Source organism: Heloderma suspectum, chromosome 6, assembly GCF_057233095.1.
Source record: "Heloderma suspectum isolate Gila_16-S chromosome 6, 16-S_ref, whole genome shotgun sequence".
Lineage (NCBI taxonomy): Eukaryota > Metazoa > Chordata > Lepidosauria > Squamata > Helodermatidae > Heloderma > Heloderma suspectum.
This window is the reverse complement of record NC_139463.1, coordinates 102,684,815-102,700,713: the sequence shown is the minus strand read 5'-3', so window position 1 is coordinate 102,700,713 and position 15,899 is coordinate 102,684,815. Positions and strand designations below refer to the sequence as shown.

Sequence of the window (15,899 nt, the reverse complement as noted above, 5' to 3'; positions counted from 1 at the left end):
CCATGGGACCTATCATTGTTCTGAGTTTATTGAAATCGTCTTTCCTAAAATCCAGGGTACATGTTTGGCTTTTGCTTCCTTTAGAACCAAGAACTCAAGTATGACATGGTCGCTTTCCCCCAAGAGTTCCTGTAACTGCTACTTTATCCACTAAGTCATCTGTATTGGTTAGGATCAAGTCAAGGATAGCCAATCCTCTAGTTCCTTCCTCTACTTTCTGTAGGAGGAAGTTATCCGCCACACAAGTCAGGAATTTCCTGGAGGGGCCATGTTTTGCAGGATATGTCTCCCAACAAATATTGGGGAAATTGAAGTCACCCATTACTACTACATCATGCTTCCTTAAAACATTGGCAATATGCTTTTCAAAAGTTTCATCCTTGTCTTCTCCTTGATTGGGTGGCTGGTCATAGACTTGGACCACCATGTTCCTTTTATTCTTTGTTCCATTTATTGTAACCCAGATGCTCTCGATGGGGCTACCAAGCTCCTCCTCCTGTATTTCTGTGCAGAGTTATGTATTTTTAACATATAATGCAACCCCACATCCCTTTCTGTTCCTCCTGTTCTTTTTGAACAAGTTATATCCTTCAATTACTGTATTAGAGTCATGGCAGTCATCCCACCAAGTCTCAGGTACACCTGTCAAGTCATAATTTCCTTCCTGTATTAAGAGTTCAAATTCATTCTGTTTGTTTCCCATACTCTGGGCATTAGTATACAGACATCATAGACCATGTGCTTCATAATCTGGCTTTCTTCCTACATGTTTCTGAAGACTATTATTGGGCGCTATTAGCGCTGTTCTCTCAGTTGCGGTGCATGAGCCTTCGTCCATTGTTACCCCCAATTTTACGTCTCCCTTCCCCGTAGGATTCAATTTAAAGCCTTCCTGATAAGAATTCTTCATGCTGTGTCCAAACACATTCTTCCCAGCCTTTGTGAGGTGCAACCCACCCTTGCCAACAGTCCCTCTTCCAGGAAGTATGGCCCATGGTCCCAGAATCCAAATCTCTCTTGTCGGCACCACCTTCGTAGCCAGTCATTCACCCAGAGTATTTTTCTTTCCCTTTCTGTCCCTCTTCTAACTACTGGTAATTATGTAAAATACATTAATTAAGCAACCAAAAGACAGATAAAGCAATAGCATTCAGTAAATATTTCTAATTAAAATATTTTCTGTTTTATTTAATATTTTATATCCTGGTTTTGGCTTTAGAAAATGCCCCCCAAAGTTGCTTACAAGATTTTTTTAAAAACTGAATTCAAACAACAACAAACATAAAATGAGCAGCAATTAAAATAGGACAAGAGGCAAGCAATGCTAAAAATGTGTCAGAATAAAACTATCTTTAAGATCTTTTTTTCCCCCTAGAACAGCAAGTTTCTGAGGCTAGGTGCCACAACTGAGAAAGTCCTCTTGACCCAGATATCCAGCCAACCTCACCTCCAGTAGTGATTGGGTGTGGAGCAGAGCTTCCCTAGATGTTGGTGGAAGGGCAGAATCCTGTTAAGTGAAGAGAAGGCAGGAGACGCAGTTCCAGATTACCTCCAGTCAGAAGTTCACATAAACAAAACAAGAGTGGGCACACAGAGAATGTTCCATAAACTGGGAGCCACCACAGGCCTTGTCTCTGGTAACCACTGAACCTCTGAAGGCAGGCATACTCCAAGCAGGCCCTCTGACTACCTCAGCAAACAGGCAGGTTCATACAGCAGAAGGCTGGTATTCAGATACCTAGAACCAGAATAGTTTAGGGCTATTGGTCAACACCAGCACTTGGAATTTTGTCTAAAAACCAACTGGAAGTGGACTACTAATTTTTTTTAAAGACTTCAAAATAGCTTCTTAGGGACAATTCATGCTTCCCTGTTATTTCTTTTCATTTTAAGGATGTTTTATTGCATAACTGCTGGCAGCTGGAACCTCAAACAAGTATTTGTGGGTCAAAAACGTTGAGTTCCTAGCCTATTAAAGCAGTCTTATAAATTAGTTCCTCAAAGTTCTTAGCTTGCCTTTCCCTACATACCTACATCAGTGATTAGGTGGTACATCTAGTGCCTGACAGAGTTAACTCTTCCAGTTGAATAGAGCCAATATATATTTACTACATTTTCTGTGCTACCTTTTTCTGCCAAAAACACTCAAGGCGACATAAGCCATCATTATAAAAACATATCATCTAAGACATGAAACAAAAGGAAAAAGGAATGGGAAGAGGAGAGAGAGAAGCAAATTCAGGTATCATCTCTCCTGCTCATACAGACTTAGTCCTGCTTATAGTATACCCACTGAAATCAATGGGACTTAAGTCAGTCACGATATCGCAAGATGTAGTGATGGCACCAACTTGGATGGCTTTAAAAGGGTAGTACACAAATTCATGGAGGATAAGGCTATTAATGGCTGTATATTGCCTCCAGTATTGGGGGCAGCATGCTGGGCTGCAGCAGCAAGAGAGGGCTATTGCTAATGGGAGAACCAGGGCCTGCAGGAGAAGCTGCCACCATCGGGGAAGAGGCATGCCTGCTTCTGCTGGGCCTGCTGCTGCTGCTGAGCTGCCGCCACCACCGCTATCACTACTGTGGACTCCTGCCTGGCATTATTTTTAAGGGGATTTTTTAGTTGTTTTAATTTCTGGGGGATTCTGTTGTGTTTTTAGGGGTGGGTAGCCTGCCTGATAGGCGGGAGCGAGGGGGCATGTGTCCACCCGATGGAGGCAGTGGGGGGAGTGTTGGGGGCCAGAACATACCGAGGTTGGGCAGCAGGCGCTGGCGGAGCGCTAGGGGCAGGCCATGTCAGGTAAGGGGAACAAGGGAGAGATGTGTAGTATCTGTCCCCTGCTCCGGGCCTGTCCAGAGCCAAAGGATGGTTGGGGGAGGCATGACTCCATCTTCTGGCCTTCGTTTGCTGCTCTGCAATGCCAGGTCTGTTACCCAGAAAACCTCCCTCATCCATGACATGATCCTGGATGAGGGTGCAGACCTGGCATGTATTACGGAGACCTGGCTGGCCGAGGCTGCTGCTCCAACCCTTGCAGACATGTGTCCAGCCGGATTTTCATATGCACAGCAGCTGAGGGCTGGGGATCGGGGAGGGGGAGTGGTCGTTATCTACCAAGAGTCCTTGGTCTTCACCAGACCCCCTCTCCAGAGACCAGGGTTGCTGAGTGCATGTACTGGAGGTTGGGCCACCTCACTGCACGACTGACTCTCTGGCTGAGGTGCTTGAGGTGGTCTTTGATGTGCGTGTACAGTCTCCCAACTTATTGGTGTTGGGGGACTTCAACGTACATTCAGAGGCCATCCTCACAGGAGCACCTCGGGACTTCATGGAGACCATGGCCTCCTGGGAGCTGCACCATATTCTAACTGGGCCCAGCCATGTAGCCGGTCATGCACTAGACCTTGTGTTTGTTTCTGGAGAAGTGGGGAGTGATCTGGAAGTCAGGGGTATATCCACCACCCCCTTGTCATGGTCAGATCACTGTCTGGTGACGTTAGACTTCTTGGTTCCACAACCCCTCCGCAGGGGTGGAGGACCCATTAAAATGGTCTGCCCCAGGCGTCTTATGGATCCGAATGGATTCCTGAACGCGCTTGGGGATTCTCTGGGGCACGCCAACGGCCACTCGGTCGAGACCCTGGTGGGTGGCTGGAATGCCGCATTCACTGGGGCATTAGATCAGTTGGCTCCGAAACGCCCTCTCCCCCTGAACAGGGCTCGGACTGCACCATGGTTCAATCCGTGGTTACGAGCTCTGAAACAGGAGGTGAGATGGCTAGAGCACCGGTGGCGAAAGTCTTGCTCCAAAGACGATCAGACACAGGCTAGAGCTGTATCTTCAGCCTATCACGTGGCGGTGAAGGCAGCAAAAAAGGAATATTATGCTGCCTATATCGCGTCTGCAGAGTGCTGTCCCAGGAGGCTGTTCCAAGTGGTCCGGAGCCTGGTCGGTCCTGTGGCTCCAGAACCACTGGAGCATTCTCAGGCCTCCTGTGAGGCCTTGGCAAGGCATTTTGCAGATAAAATTGATCAGATTAGGAGTGTTACTCTGCATGTTGTGGATACAGTTAGTGAGCAAGAGGTGGCCTGTGGCAAACCAGTTTTTTGTGAAGGGTTCCAGCTTCTTCTGATGAAGTTGACAAGGTGCTTTCATCTGTAAGGCCAACCACCTGCTTACTTGATCCTTGCCCATCTTAGCTCATTATGAGCTGCAGAGAGAGACTGGGTGAGGGGATCAGGGTGGTGGTGAATGCCTCCCTTGAGAAGGGAGTGATGCCATCAGCCCTCAAGGAGGCAGTGATAAGACTGCTCTTAAAGAAGCCCTCCTTGGATCCCCAAGTTCTGAACAACTTTCGCCCAGTCTCAAATCTGCCATTCTGGGGCAGGGTGATTGAGCGGGTGGTGGCGATGCAGTTGAAGGCACACTTGGAAGAAGCCAATTATCTAGACCCATTTCAGTTGGGCTTCAGGTCTGGGCATGGGACAGAAACGGCCTTGGTCGCCTTGGTGGATGATATGAGGAGAGCTCTGGATAGGGGTGAATGCTCCTTCCTTGTTCTCCTCGACCTCTCAGCGGCTTTTGATACCGTTGACCACAGTATCCTCCTGGACCGCCTGGAGGGGCTGGGCATTGGAGACACTGTATTGCGGTGGTTCCGATCCTTCCTCTCCGGCAGGTATCCAAGGGTAGCACTGGGAGAGGAGGTTTCGGACCCATGGCCACTCACTTGTGGGGTGCCACAGGGTTCTATCCTCTCCCCGATGCTATTTAACATCTATGTGAAGCCGCTGGGGGCTATCATCAGGAGGTTCGCAGTGCGGTGTCATCAATATGCGGATGACATGCAGCTCTACCTCTCGTTCAGATCTTCACCAAGTTTGGTCGTAGAATCCCTGTCCAAATGTCTGGAGACGGTGAGTGGCTGGATGGGGAGGAATAAGCTGAAGCTCAACCCTGACAAGACCGAGGTACTTTTGGTGGGAGACAAGAGGAGGCTGAGGGATGTTGACCTGGTGTTGAATGGGGTACAGCTACCCTTCAAAGGAGTACGGCAGGGTTGTATACTCTCACCCTACCTATTCAACCTGTACGCAGAACACATCATGCGACATGTTGGGCTTGATGAAGGCAAGGCTGGAGTTAAAATCGCTGGAAGAAACATCAACAATCTCCGATATGCAGATGATACCACTTTGATGGCTGAAAGCGAGGGGGAACCGAGGAACCTCATGACGAAGGTGAAAGAAGAAAGTGCAAAAGCTGGGTTGCAGTTAAACCTCAAAAAAACCAAGATTATGGCAACCGGCTTGATTGATAACTGGCAAATAGAGGGAGAAAACGTGGAGGCAGTGACAGACTTTGTCTTTCTAGGTGCAAAGATTACTGCAGATGCTGACTGCAGCCAAGAAATCAGAAGACATTTACTTCTTGGGAGGAGGGCAATGACAAATCTTGATAAAATAGTTAAGAGCAGAGACATCACACTGACAACAAAGGTCCGCATAGTTAAAGCAATGGTATTCCCCGTAGTAATTATGGCTGCGAGAGCTGGACCATACGGAAGGCTGAGCAAAGGACGATAGTTGCTTTTGAACTGTGGTGCTGGAGGAAAATTCTGAGAGTGCCTTGGACTGCAAGAAGATCAAACCAGTCCATACTCCAGGAAATAAAGCCAGACTGCTCACTTGAGGGAAGGATATTAAAGGCAAAACTGAAGTACTTTGGCCACATAATGAGAAGACAGGATATCCTGGAGAAGATGATGATGCTAGAGAAAGTGGAAGGCAAAAGGAAGAGGGGCCGACCACGGGCAAGATGGATAGATGACATTCTGGAGGTGACGGACTCGACCTTGGGGGAGCTGGGGGTGGCGACGGCCGACAGGAAGCTCTGGCGTGCGCTGGTCCATGAAATCACGAAGAGTCGGAAGCGACTGAACGAATGAACGAACAACAACAACCCTTGAAAGACCAGGTCTGCAGCCTGGGGGTCATTTTGGACTCCCAGCTGTCCATGGAGGCTCAGGTGTCCGCTGTGAGCCAGACAGCGCTGTATCAACTCCATCTGATACGGCGGCTGCACCCCTTCCTTCCCGACCATCTGCTCCCATCGGTAGTACCTGCCCTGGTCTCCTCTCATTTAGACTACTTTATCAACCCTGAGTGCTCATTGGAAGGACAGATACTGAAGCTGAAGCTCAAATTTTTTGGCCACCTAATGCAAAGAGAAAACTCTCTGGAAAAGACCCTGATGCTGGGAAGGACTGAAGGCAAAAGGAGAAGGGGACGGCAGAGGATGAGATGGCTAGATAGCATCACTGATGCAATGAATATGGACTTGAGCACGCTCCGGGAGAGAGTGCAGGACAGGAAGGCCTGGCGTGCTATGGTCCATGGGGTCACGAAGAGTCGGACACGACTGAACGACTGAACAACAACAACAATGCGCTCTACATGGGGTTACTCTTGAAGATGGTTCGGAAGCTGCAGGTGGTACAGAACGCGGCGGCTCGCCTGATTAAAGGCAGCCGCCGGCGAGATCACATCACTCCAGTGCTGAAGGAGTTGCACTGGTTACCAGTTGTTTTCCGGGCCAAATTCAAGGTGTTGGTTTTGACCATTAAAACCCTGTAAGGTTCCGGCCCAGCCTATCTTAAGGAGTGCCTCCAGCAACGCCAGACAGGCTGCTTAACAAGATCAGCCTCGGATGGCCTTCTCTCTGTCCCTTCAGCCAGGACAGCTAGACCGGTGGGGATGAGGGAGAGGGCCTTTTCTGTGGTGGCCCCCACTCTGTGGAACTCCCTCCCTAGGGAACTCCGCCATGCCCCCTCTTTAATGAGCTTCCGTCATGCATTAAAAACGTGGTTGTTCAGGCAGGCATTTGGGGTGGGTTAGGGTATTTTAGAAAACGTTTTTATTGCAGAATTTTATTGTTTTAAACTGTTTTATTATATGCTGTACATCGCCCAGAGTGGCTGGGTGACCAGCCAGATGGCAATTAATTAATTAATTAATTAATGCATTGGATTGGATTGGCTACTGTGGGAACAGCATGATGGACTAGAGAGTCCTCTGGTCTGATCCAGCACTGCTCTTATGTTCCTATGACTGACTTACACTGATTTCAGTGGGTCTTCTCTAAGCATGACTTAAGCCTGTATCCAGGCCAATGACCAGACTGAATGATCGCTATAAGAGATGATTCTAGGAGGGAGGAACCAAGCTGCAATCGGTTTTTACTTATTTCATTTCTATACTGCCCAATAGCTGAAGCTCTCTGGGCGGTTTGCAAAAATTAAAACCACAAGGTGCAGCCTAAAACAATATAAAATATGAAAGTAACTAGGCCAACGGAGGGAGTGCAACCCTTGGGTGAAGCCAGTTGGAATGGCTGTTGACAGAGGCAGTTCTGGAAGTGGAGGAGCCAAATGGCAGTTGGTCAGCCTGATAGGAAGGGACTTCCCTGTCTCTGTCAAGAGGAAACTAGGTACAATGGCTGATCATAGAATAGTAGGGTTGGAAGGGGCCTACAAGGCCATCGAGTCCAACCCCCTGCTCAATGCAGGAATCCAAGTCAGAGCATCCCTGACAAATGGCTGTCCAGCCTCGTCTTGAAGGCCTCCAGTGTGGGAGAGCCCACCACCTCCCCAGGTTATTGGTTCCATTGCCGTATTGCTCTGACACTCAGGAAGTTTTTCCTGATGTTCAGTCGGAATCTGGCTTCCTGCAACTTGAGCCCATTATTCCGTGTCCTGCACTCTGGGATGATCAAGAAGAGATCCTGGCCTTCTTCTCTGTGACAACCTTTCAAGTACTTGAAGAGTGCTATCATATCTCCCCTCAGTCTTCTCTTCTCAAGGCTAAACATGCCCAGTTCTTTCAGTCTCTCTTCATAGGGCTTTGTTTCCAGTCCCCTGATCATCTTTGTTGCCCTCCTTTGAACCCTCTCCAGCTTGTCTGCATCCTTCTTAAAGTGTGGTGCCCAGAACTGGACACAGTACTCCAGATGAGGCCTAACCAGTGCTGAGTAGAGGGGAACTAGTACTTCCCGGGATTTGGAAGCGATGCTTCTATGAATGCAGCCCAAAATAGCATTTGCCTTTTTTGCAGCCACATCACATTGTTGGCTCATATTCAGCTTGTGATCGACAACAATTCCAAGATCCTTCTCGCTCGTAGTGTGGTTGAGCCACGTATCCCCCATCTTGTAACTGTACATTTGGTTTCTTTTTCCTAGGTGCAGAACTTGGCATTTGTCCCTATTAAATGCCATTCTGTTGTTTTCTGCCCAGCACTCCAGTCTATCCAGATCACTTTGAATTTTGTTTCTGTCTTCCAAAGTATTAGCTATCCCTCCCAATTTTGTGTCATCTGCAAATTTGATCAGCATTCCCTGCACCTCCTCCTCCAAGTCATTAATAAAAATATTGAAGAGCACTGGGCCCAGGACTGAGCCCTGCGGTACCCCACTCGTTACCTCTCCCCAGCTTGAGAAGGTCCCATTGATAAGCACTCTTTGAGTCCAATTCTGTAGCCAACTGTGGATCCACTGGATCGTTGTTTCATCTAGCCCACTTCGAGCTAGTTTGCTCATCAGGATATCATGGGGCACTTTGTCGAAAGCTTTGCTGAAGTCGAGGTATATGATGTCTACAGCATTCCCACGGTCTACAAGGGAGGTGACTTGATCAAAAAATGAGATCAGATTTGTCTGGCAGGACTTGTTTTTGACAAATCCATGTTGGCTTCGAGTAATCACGGCATTGTTGTCAAGGTGCTTCCAGATGGATTGCTTTATGATCTGCTCCAGAATTTTCCCAGGGATTGATGTCAGACTGACTGGTCTGTAGTTCCCAGGTTCCTCCTTTTTACCCTTTTTGAAGATAGGGACAACGTTAGCCCTCCTCCAGTCATCTGGCACTTCCCCCGTCCTCCATGATTGCTCAAAGAGAAAAGACAGCGGTTCTGAGAGTTCTTCTGCCAGTTCCTTTATGACTCTAGGATGCAGTTCATCTGGCCCTGGAGATTTGAACTCATTCAAAGTAATGAGGTGTTCCTTGACCATATGCCTGTCGATCTCAAGCTGCAATCCTGCCCCTTCAGCCTGTACTTCGCCTTTGCCAGGGGGGTCATAGACCCTCTTTTGGGAGAAGACTGAGCCAAAGTAGGAATTGAGCACCTCTGCCTTTTCTTTGTCCTCTGTTATCATTTTGCCATCCTTATTTAATAGCTGAACAACCATTTCTTTCCTCTGCCTTTTACTATGCACGTAGCTGAAGAAAGCCTTTTTGTTGTTTTTAGCATCCTTCGCTAACCTCACCTCGTTCTCCGCTTTAGCCTTCCTGACGCCATCCCTGCAATTCTGTGCTACCTGCCTGTACTCTTCCTTTGTTACTTGGCCTTCTTTCCACTTCCTATATGTGTCCTTTTTTGTTTTCAGGTCATCCCTAAGCTTTTTGTGAAGCCACATTGGCTTCTTCTGTTGTCTTCCACCTTTTCTTCTTGTTGGAATTGTTTGTGATTGTGCCTTGAGAATTTCCTTTTTTAAAACTTCCCACCCATCTTGGACTCCTTTTCTCGCTAGCATTGCTTGCCATGGGACCTTACTGATCATTGTTCTGAGTTTATTAAAATCAGCTTTCCTAAAATCCAGGGTACGCGTTTGAGTACACTCGGCTTTTGCTTCCCTTAGAACCAAGAACTCAAGTACAACATGGTCGCTTTCCCCCAGAGTTCCTGTAACTGCTACTTTATCCACTAAGTCATCTCTGTTGGTTAGGATCAAGTCAAGGATAGCCGATCCTCTAGTTCCTTCCTCTACTTTCTGTAGGAGGAAGTTATCCGCCACACAAGTCAGGAATTTCCTGGAGGGGCCATGTTTTGCAGAATTTGTCTCCCAACAAATATCGGGGAAATTGAAGTCCCCCATTACTACTACATCATGCTTCCTTAAAACATTGGCTATTTGCTTTTCAAAAGTTTCATCCTTGTCTTCTCCTTGATTGGGTGGCCGGTAGTAGACTCCGACCACCAGGTTCCTTTTATTCTTTGCTCCATTTATTTCAACCCAGATGCTCTCGATGGGGCTACCAAGCTCCTCCTCCTGTATTTCTGTGCAGAGATATGTATTTTTCACATACAGTGCAACCCCGCCTCCCTTTCTGTTCCTCCTGTTCTTTTTGAACAAGTTATATCCTTCAACTGCTGTATTCCAGTCATGAGAGTCATCCCACCAAGTCTCAGTTATACCTATCAAGTCATAATTTCCCTCCTGTATTAAGAGTTCAAGTTCGTTCTGTTTGTTTCCCATACTCTGGGCATTAGTATATAGACATCGAAGACCATGTGCTTCATAGTCTGGCTTTCTTCCTACCTGTGTCTGAAGACTATTATTGGGCGCTATCAGAGCTGTTCTCTCCATTGCAGTGCATGCGCCTACGTCCATTGTTACCCCCAACATTACATCTCCCTTCCCCGTAGGATTCAGTTTAAAGCCCTCCTGATGAAGTTCTTCATGCTGTGGCCAAACACATTCTTCCCATCCTTTGTGAGGTGCAACCCATCCCTAGCCAACAGCCCATCTTCCAGGAAGTATAGCCCGTGGTCCCAGAATCCAAATCTCTCTCGTCGGCACCACCTTCGTAGCCAGTCATTTACCCGGAGTATTTTTCGTTCCCTTTCTATCCCTCTTCTAACTACTGGAAGGATGGATGAGAAAACTATCTGGGCCCCAAAGTTCTTGAGTTTCCTTCCCAAAGCTTCAAAGTCTGACGTGATCTCTTCGTAGCTCCGCTTGGCGGTATCATTTGTTCCCACATGGATGAGAAGAAAGGGATACCTGTCAGTGGGCTTTATGAGTGCAGGCAACCTTTCAGTCACGTCTCTAATCTGTCCTCCCGGGAGACAACATACCTGGCGAGTCCACGGGTCTTCGCGACATACTTGGGTCTCGATCCCACGCAGCAAGGAGTCTCCCACTACTACCACTCTTCTTCTTCTTGTAGGCCTGGGTTTCATCGCCTCTGTTTGACTGACCTTTAGCCTCTTGCTCACTCTCATGCAGGTTCCCCTGTGATTCTTCCTCTGCAGGCTGTCCTCCAGTCTCATCTGCAAGTACCTGGAATCGGTTCCACAGCTCCACCGCTTCCACTGGTACAGAGTGGCGTCTAGTTCTTCTTCTCCTAACTGTCACCGTTTTCCAAGGAGTATCCTCTACTCCATTTTTCTTCACCTCAGCATTTCCCACTGCCTCATCTTGCTGTTGCTCTTCAAGCTTCTGGTCTGCCCTTTGCTGCTGTAGTTCCCCCATTCTGTCCAAGAACTCTTCGTGTTCTCTTATTCCCCGGAGGGTTGACAGTCGCCGCTCCAGTCCACTTACTTTTTCCTCCAGCAGCGTGATCAACTTGCACTTGTTGCAGGTGTAGGCCATGTTGTTCTCAGGCAAGAAAACAAACATTGCACACACCTTGCAGGTCACCACCACTGGAGAGTCTTGTCCTTCCATTGCCTCTTTTCCCTTTTTGTGTCTAGCTTTGTGATTGTTCTAGACTAGCCTGTGCCTGCTCCTCTACTCAGTAGAGGTTAAAAGCAGAGTCCCACTGGTGTGGAAGTGTGTGTTACAAGACAAATAAATGAAAAAAAGTTAGTAAAAAAAAAAAAATGTTAGGGGCCTCCCCCTTGACCTCCCCTGCCGAACTCCCCTGGCCAACTCCTGTTTGCTCCCCCTGTTCGCTCGCTCTCTGGGAGCTTGCCTGCTTCTGTAGTCCCTGGACCAGCTGGAGCAGCTTGCTCTGCTCTGCTCTGCTCAGCTGGGAGGCGGGAAACAGACTGAAGCTTCCCGCCCAGTCAGCTGCTGGGAGTACTCAGGCCACACCCCTCCAATTCAGTTGGAGCTCTCAGAAGCTCCTGGTGAGCTCACAGCCAGTCAGAAGGATAAAGGGCAGCGCCCTGGGCTTCCTGCAACCCACTTACCTCTTAGCCTCTGTCTCCTTTGTCTCTTCAACCACTGCAACTCCCCTGGGCAACTCCTGTTTGCTCCCCCTGTTCGCTCGCTCTCTGGGAGCTTGCCTGCTTCTGTAGTCCCTGGACCAGCTGGAGCAGCTTGCTCTGCTCTGCTCTGCTCAGCTGGGAGGCGGGAAACAGACTCAATGATGATGGAGACAGTTCTCTCCCCATAGGTAAATGGCTGTTTATAAGCCTGCTGCTAAAGTGCTTGATAACTCATTTTATAGCAGCAGAGGTGAGAAGGGAAATGAGAGCTGCGGACCATTTTGTTGTGTTGACAGCTGCGTGTGTATACACAAAGTAATTTGAGTGTGTTTCTGTGGCGTGAATAAGATTGTAGGAGTTAATATTCTTGTTTTTCTCCTCTCTCCCCCTGCCCCTTCCAGGCAAATATCTTTGAGCATCTTGGAAACCTTCAGTAACCAGATCGGCTCTTCCTCTTCCCCTGCACCTTTTTATTAACTATGATTGGATTGTTATTTCATTTAATTTTTAGTGCATTTAGATGGATATAGATATAAATATAAAATTTTTGAAAATATTGTATTTGGGTACAATAATTTGAGTGTTTATTTATATTACCCTCATTTATATTACCTTTCTATTTACCTTGTGATAAAGCATTCACAACCACAAAAACATGCCAAACCCAACATAAGAAGAAAGCATATTAGACAGAAAAATTGGAAAAAAAGATGGGGTTAAGAGTTTGAAATGTCACCTCCCAAATCCCATTTTAGGTTTCCAGTTTTTCTATACGCTTTCGGAAATCCTGGTATTTATACACACAAGGAGTAAAGGTTTACCTTTAAGCCAGTGTTTCCCAAACACTGGCTGGCTGACATACAATTTATTTCCTGAATTAAAGTGAGGTCACACATTTACAGTGTGAAAAAGTAAGAATGCATTAGCCCACTGCTTTTTTATTTGAGGCACAGTTTTGGAACATACCTCGTCATTGGAAGGAGGAGAGCTCTGAACCATGACTAATGCAGAGATGCAACAAGCAAACCTCATCTGAGGGCATGACATTGTGCCTTACACTGGCAGTGGCTTGAATGACCCAGTTGTACCACATGCAGGGAGAGATGGCAAAATTGCTTTCTTCCAGCAGAGGTTGATTTGCATGATGCTCCTTTGGCCTTGCCTCCTCCTAGAGTAGATGTGGGTGACTTGTGCCCCTCCAGATGTGTTGGGCTCCAACTCCTAGCAGCCCCAGCCAGCTTGGGCAATGGTTGGGGAAGATGGGAGGTGTCGTCCAAGAACCATCTGGAAGGCCACACCTATCTCACCTCTGTTCTAGAGCTGTAATGGCTGCTCTTAACAGTGGGCTGCTGCTTTGGTTTACAGGAGCCTTGAGTAATTTCCTCAGTTTTAGTGACAAATTATTTGACCACTTGATTCCCATGAGGGATGCTCTAAACCAGCCTTCCCCAACCTGATTCCCTCCAGATGTTTTGGACTATAACCCTTTGGAGGGTCTCCCAGCTCAGGAATGCTTTCCCAAGGGAAGCTCACCTGGCATCCACACTGTTTTCTTTTTGGTGTGAGGCTAAGACTTTTCTGTTTTCCCAGGCTTTAATTTTTTTTAAGTTTTAAATATTTTAGTATTTTTGTGCTTTATTATCTCAGCCCCTGCAATGTGATGTTCTATTTTATGCTGTGTTGGCATGTTTGTTAGTTTTATATTGTTTTTATTGTGATTTGATTTGTATTTTTGTTATTGTAAAGAAATTTAAAAGGTATTCAATAAATTTAAGAAATATCAGCCTTGGTCAGTATGATAATGGCCAGGGATTATGGGAGTTATAGTCCAAAACATCTGGAAGGCACCAGGCTGCCTGTCCCTGCTTTAAACACCCAACAAATGTTTCATTCCAAACACAGTTGTTTTTTAGTTCTTTGCACAGCCAGTAGAGATCTACAGAAGAGAAAGTTTCAATGTCTTGGTGAGTGTGGAATTTTAAAAAATGGATGTAAAAGAACACCAGAGAAGAAAGGATGGGCAGTAAATAGAGGTAGAGGTTATATCAACAAGAAAAGGGAGCACAGAGAGCCTTGAAGAAAAGCAACCCAACACATGTATAATCCTAGGGTGTCCTAACAGGACAGGGTCATCCTGCTTTTTATTTATTTAAGACATTTCCTGTAGCGCCAGTTACAGTTTCAAATTGACCATGGTGTCAACTAATGTAAAGAAACAGAATGTTGTACCATGGAAATTTGAGGATGGAGTGGTTCTTTATTATGAATAATGCTCTGTCCCCACATATGGTGGCACCTAGAGGGAAACAGGAAGTGGGAATTATAACTTTCTACAAAATTTTATAAAAAAACCCAAAATATTCCTATCAGGCAGGCATTGCTCTATCCCTGCATCGCTGGAGAAAGCTCTATGTTTCCATGGCACTGAAGAGTGGCAACCAGTTCAATTTGGAATCTGAAGTGCTAGTAAGAAACACATTGACTCTTTACTTCACCCGCCTCTCTCCACACATAACACAATACTGTCTACCCTCTGAGCCCTAGTTTTACACCTATATTTAATTCATGTCATTCTTACTTTAAAGTTGTAATGTTCAACTGAGAATCCTCTGGGAACCAGAGTGAGGCAGTTGGGGCAACCTGTAGGAGTTGCCCCTGACTGCCTCACTCAGCTAAAACAAAATGGCAGCTATCTGGAAACAACTGACATCCTAGAGAAAAGTGGTGGTGGGAAAACTAGGAAATGAGAAAAGCAGTGGAACAGGATCTAATTATACAATTTAAAAATAGAAAGATGAACAGGCCAAAGAGTTTTTATGTCTGTAATACTGGTTACTTCAAGGACCATCTCCCTTACCAACCTCCCATGCTATTATGACCGGGGGGCGGGGGGGGGGTGTTGTCCATGTCATGGGCTACAGATTTCCGTTTGGTGATGACATGGAGATAGGCCTTCTCTGCAGTGGCACCAGCTGTGTGGAATGAGCTCTGATGTATGTCAGGTCTCAGCTGGGGTGTTTCTTGATAACATCTGTTTGCTTTGGCTTTCTCCCAGCCATGAGCTTTCTGTGTACCAGCCTCATGATAATATTGTTTGTCCGGTCTTTCCTGTTTGTTTTGATTGTGTTTTTATTCTTTTGTAAACCACTTCAGGATTTGTTTCAAATGAGAAGTGATATGTTAATAAGAAACTCTACCTTAATTTTGCATGTGTGTAACAACATCCCAGCTCTACCAGGGGCATTTTAATTGTTTTATTTATTTAGCACATATATATCCCACCTTTCTTCCAGCTTGGACCTCAAGGTGGCATACATGGAGTTCCCAGAGATGGTAGTGGGCAAGGCAACCGCCTTTTCTTCCTTGCAACCCCTTTCTTCCTCTCCTTTTCTAGCATCCCCACCCCTTTCCTGCTTCCCAGAGAGGTGACTCCTTCCAGTCCCCAACCCCAAGGATCCCTCCTGTTCCCCTTCCAGGAAAGTTGATTAATTCCCTTTTCAACATTTTGGCCTACTTGTGATGAGACCTGAGTGGTCCCCACTAGACTTCATTCCACAACCTGCTCTGTGGGACTCCTGCACAAACCTCACAGTGCAAATATTATCCAACCAAAGTAAGGTGGCCATGCGCTCTAACTTTAGAGGACAGTCCTCTACTTGAAGGGCTGTCAAGGCCAATCCTCTATTTGGAGGTGTCTTCCATTCAGGTTTAAGGAGAAAGCACCACAGGAGGGGAGTGCAGGCGGTTCTTGAAGTGCCCATCCACGGTTAGTACACCTGGACAAACTGAGCAGCAGGCTCACAGGTCATCGGGTCAGCCTTCCCCATTAAAGCGGTGTGTTGTATTTCTATTTAAATTGCAGTAATTATTTCTAAATATGAATCCGTACATATAAAATAACATG

General features: G+C 46.7%; 1 protein-coding gene across 4 annotated transcripts in view; it reads left to right on the top strand.

Annotated features, from left to right (window-relative positions):
• The window catches only part of KIF22 (kinesin family member 22), a 31,806-nt gene extending 16,612 nt beyond the window's left edge, over positions 1-15,194 (top strand). For 3 of the 4 annotated variants that reach the window (XM_084805820.1, XM_084805821.1, XM_084805823.1), the window contains exon 13: positions 12,397-13,777. In XM_084805820.1, coding sequence (XP_084661946.1) covers positions 12,397-12,432 — 36 coding nt within the window. In that variant the 3' untranslated portion in view covers positions 12,433-13,777. Of the gene's footprint in view, positions 1-12,396 lie in introns of all 4 variants that reach the window. The other variant, XM_084805824.1, reaches the window with a different exon arrangement.
• The last annotated feature ends 705 nt before the right edge of the window (positions 15,195-15,899 follow it).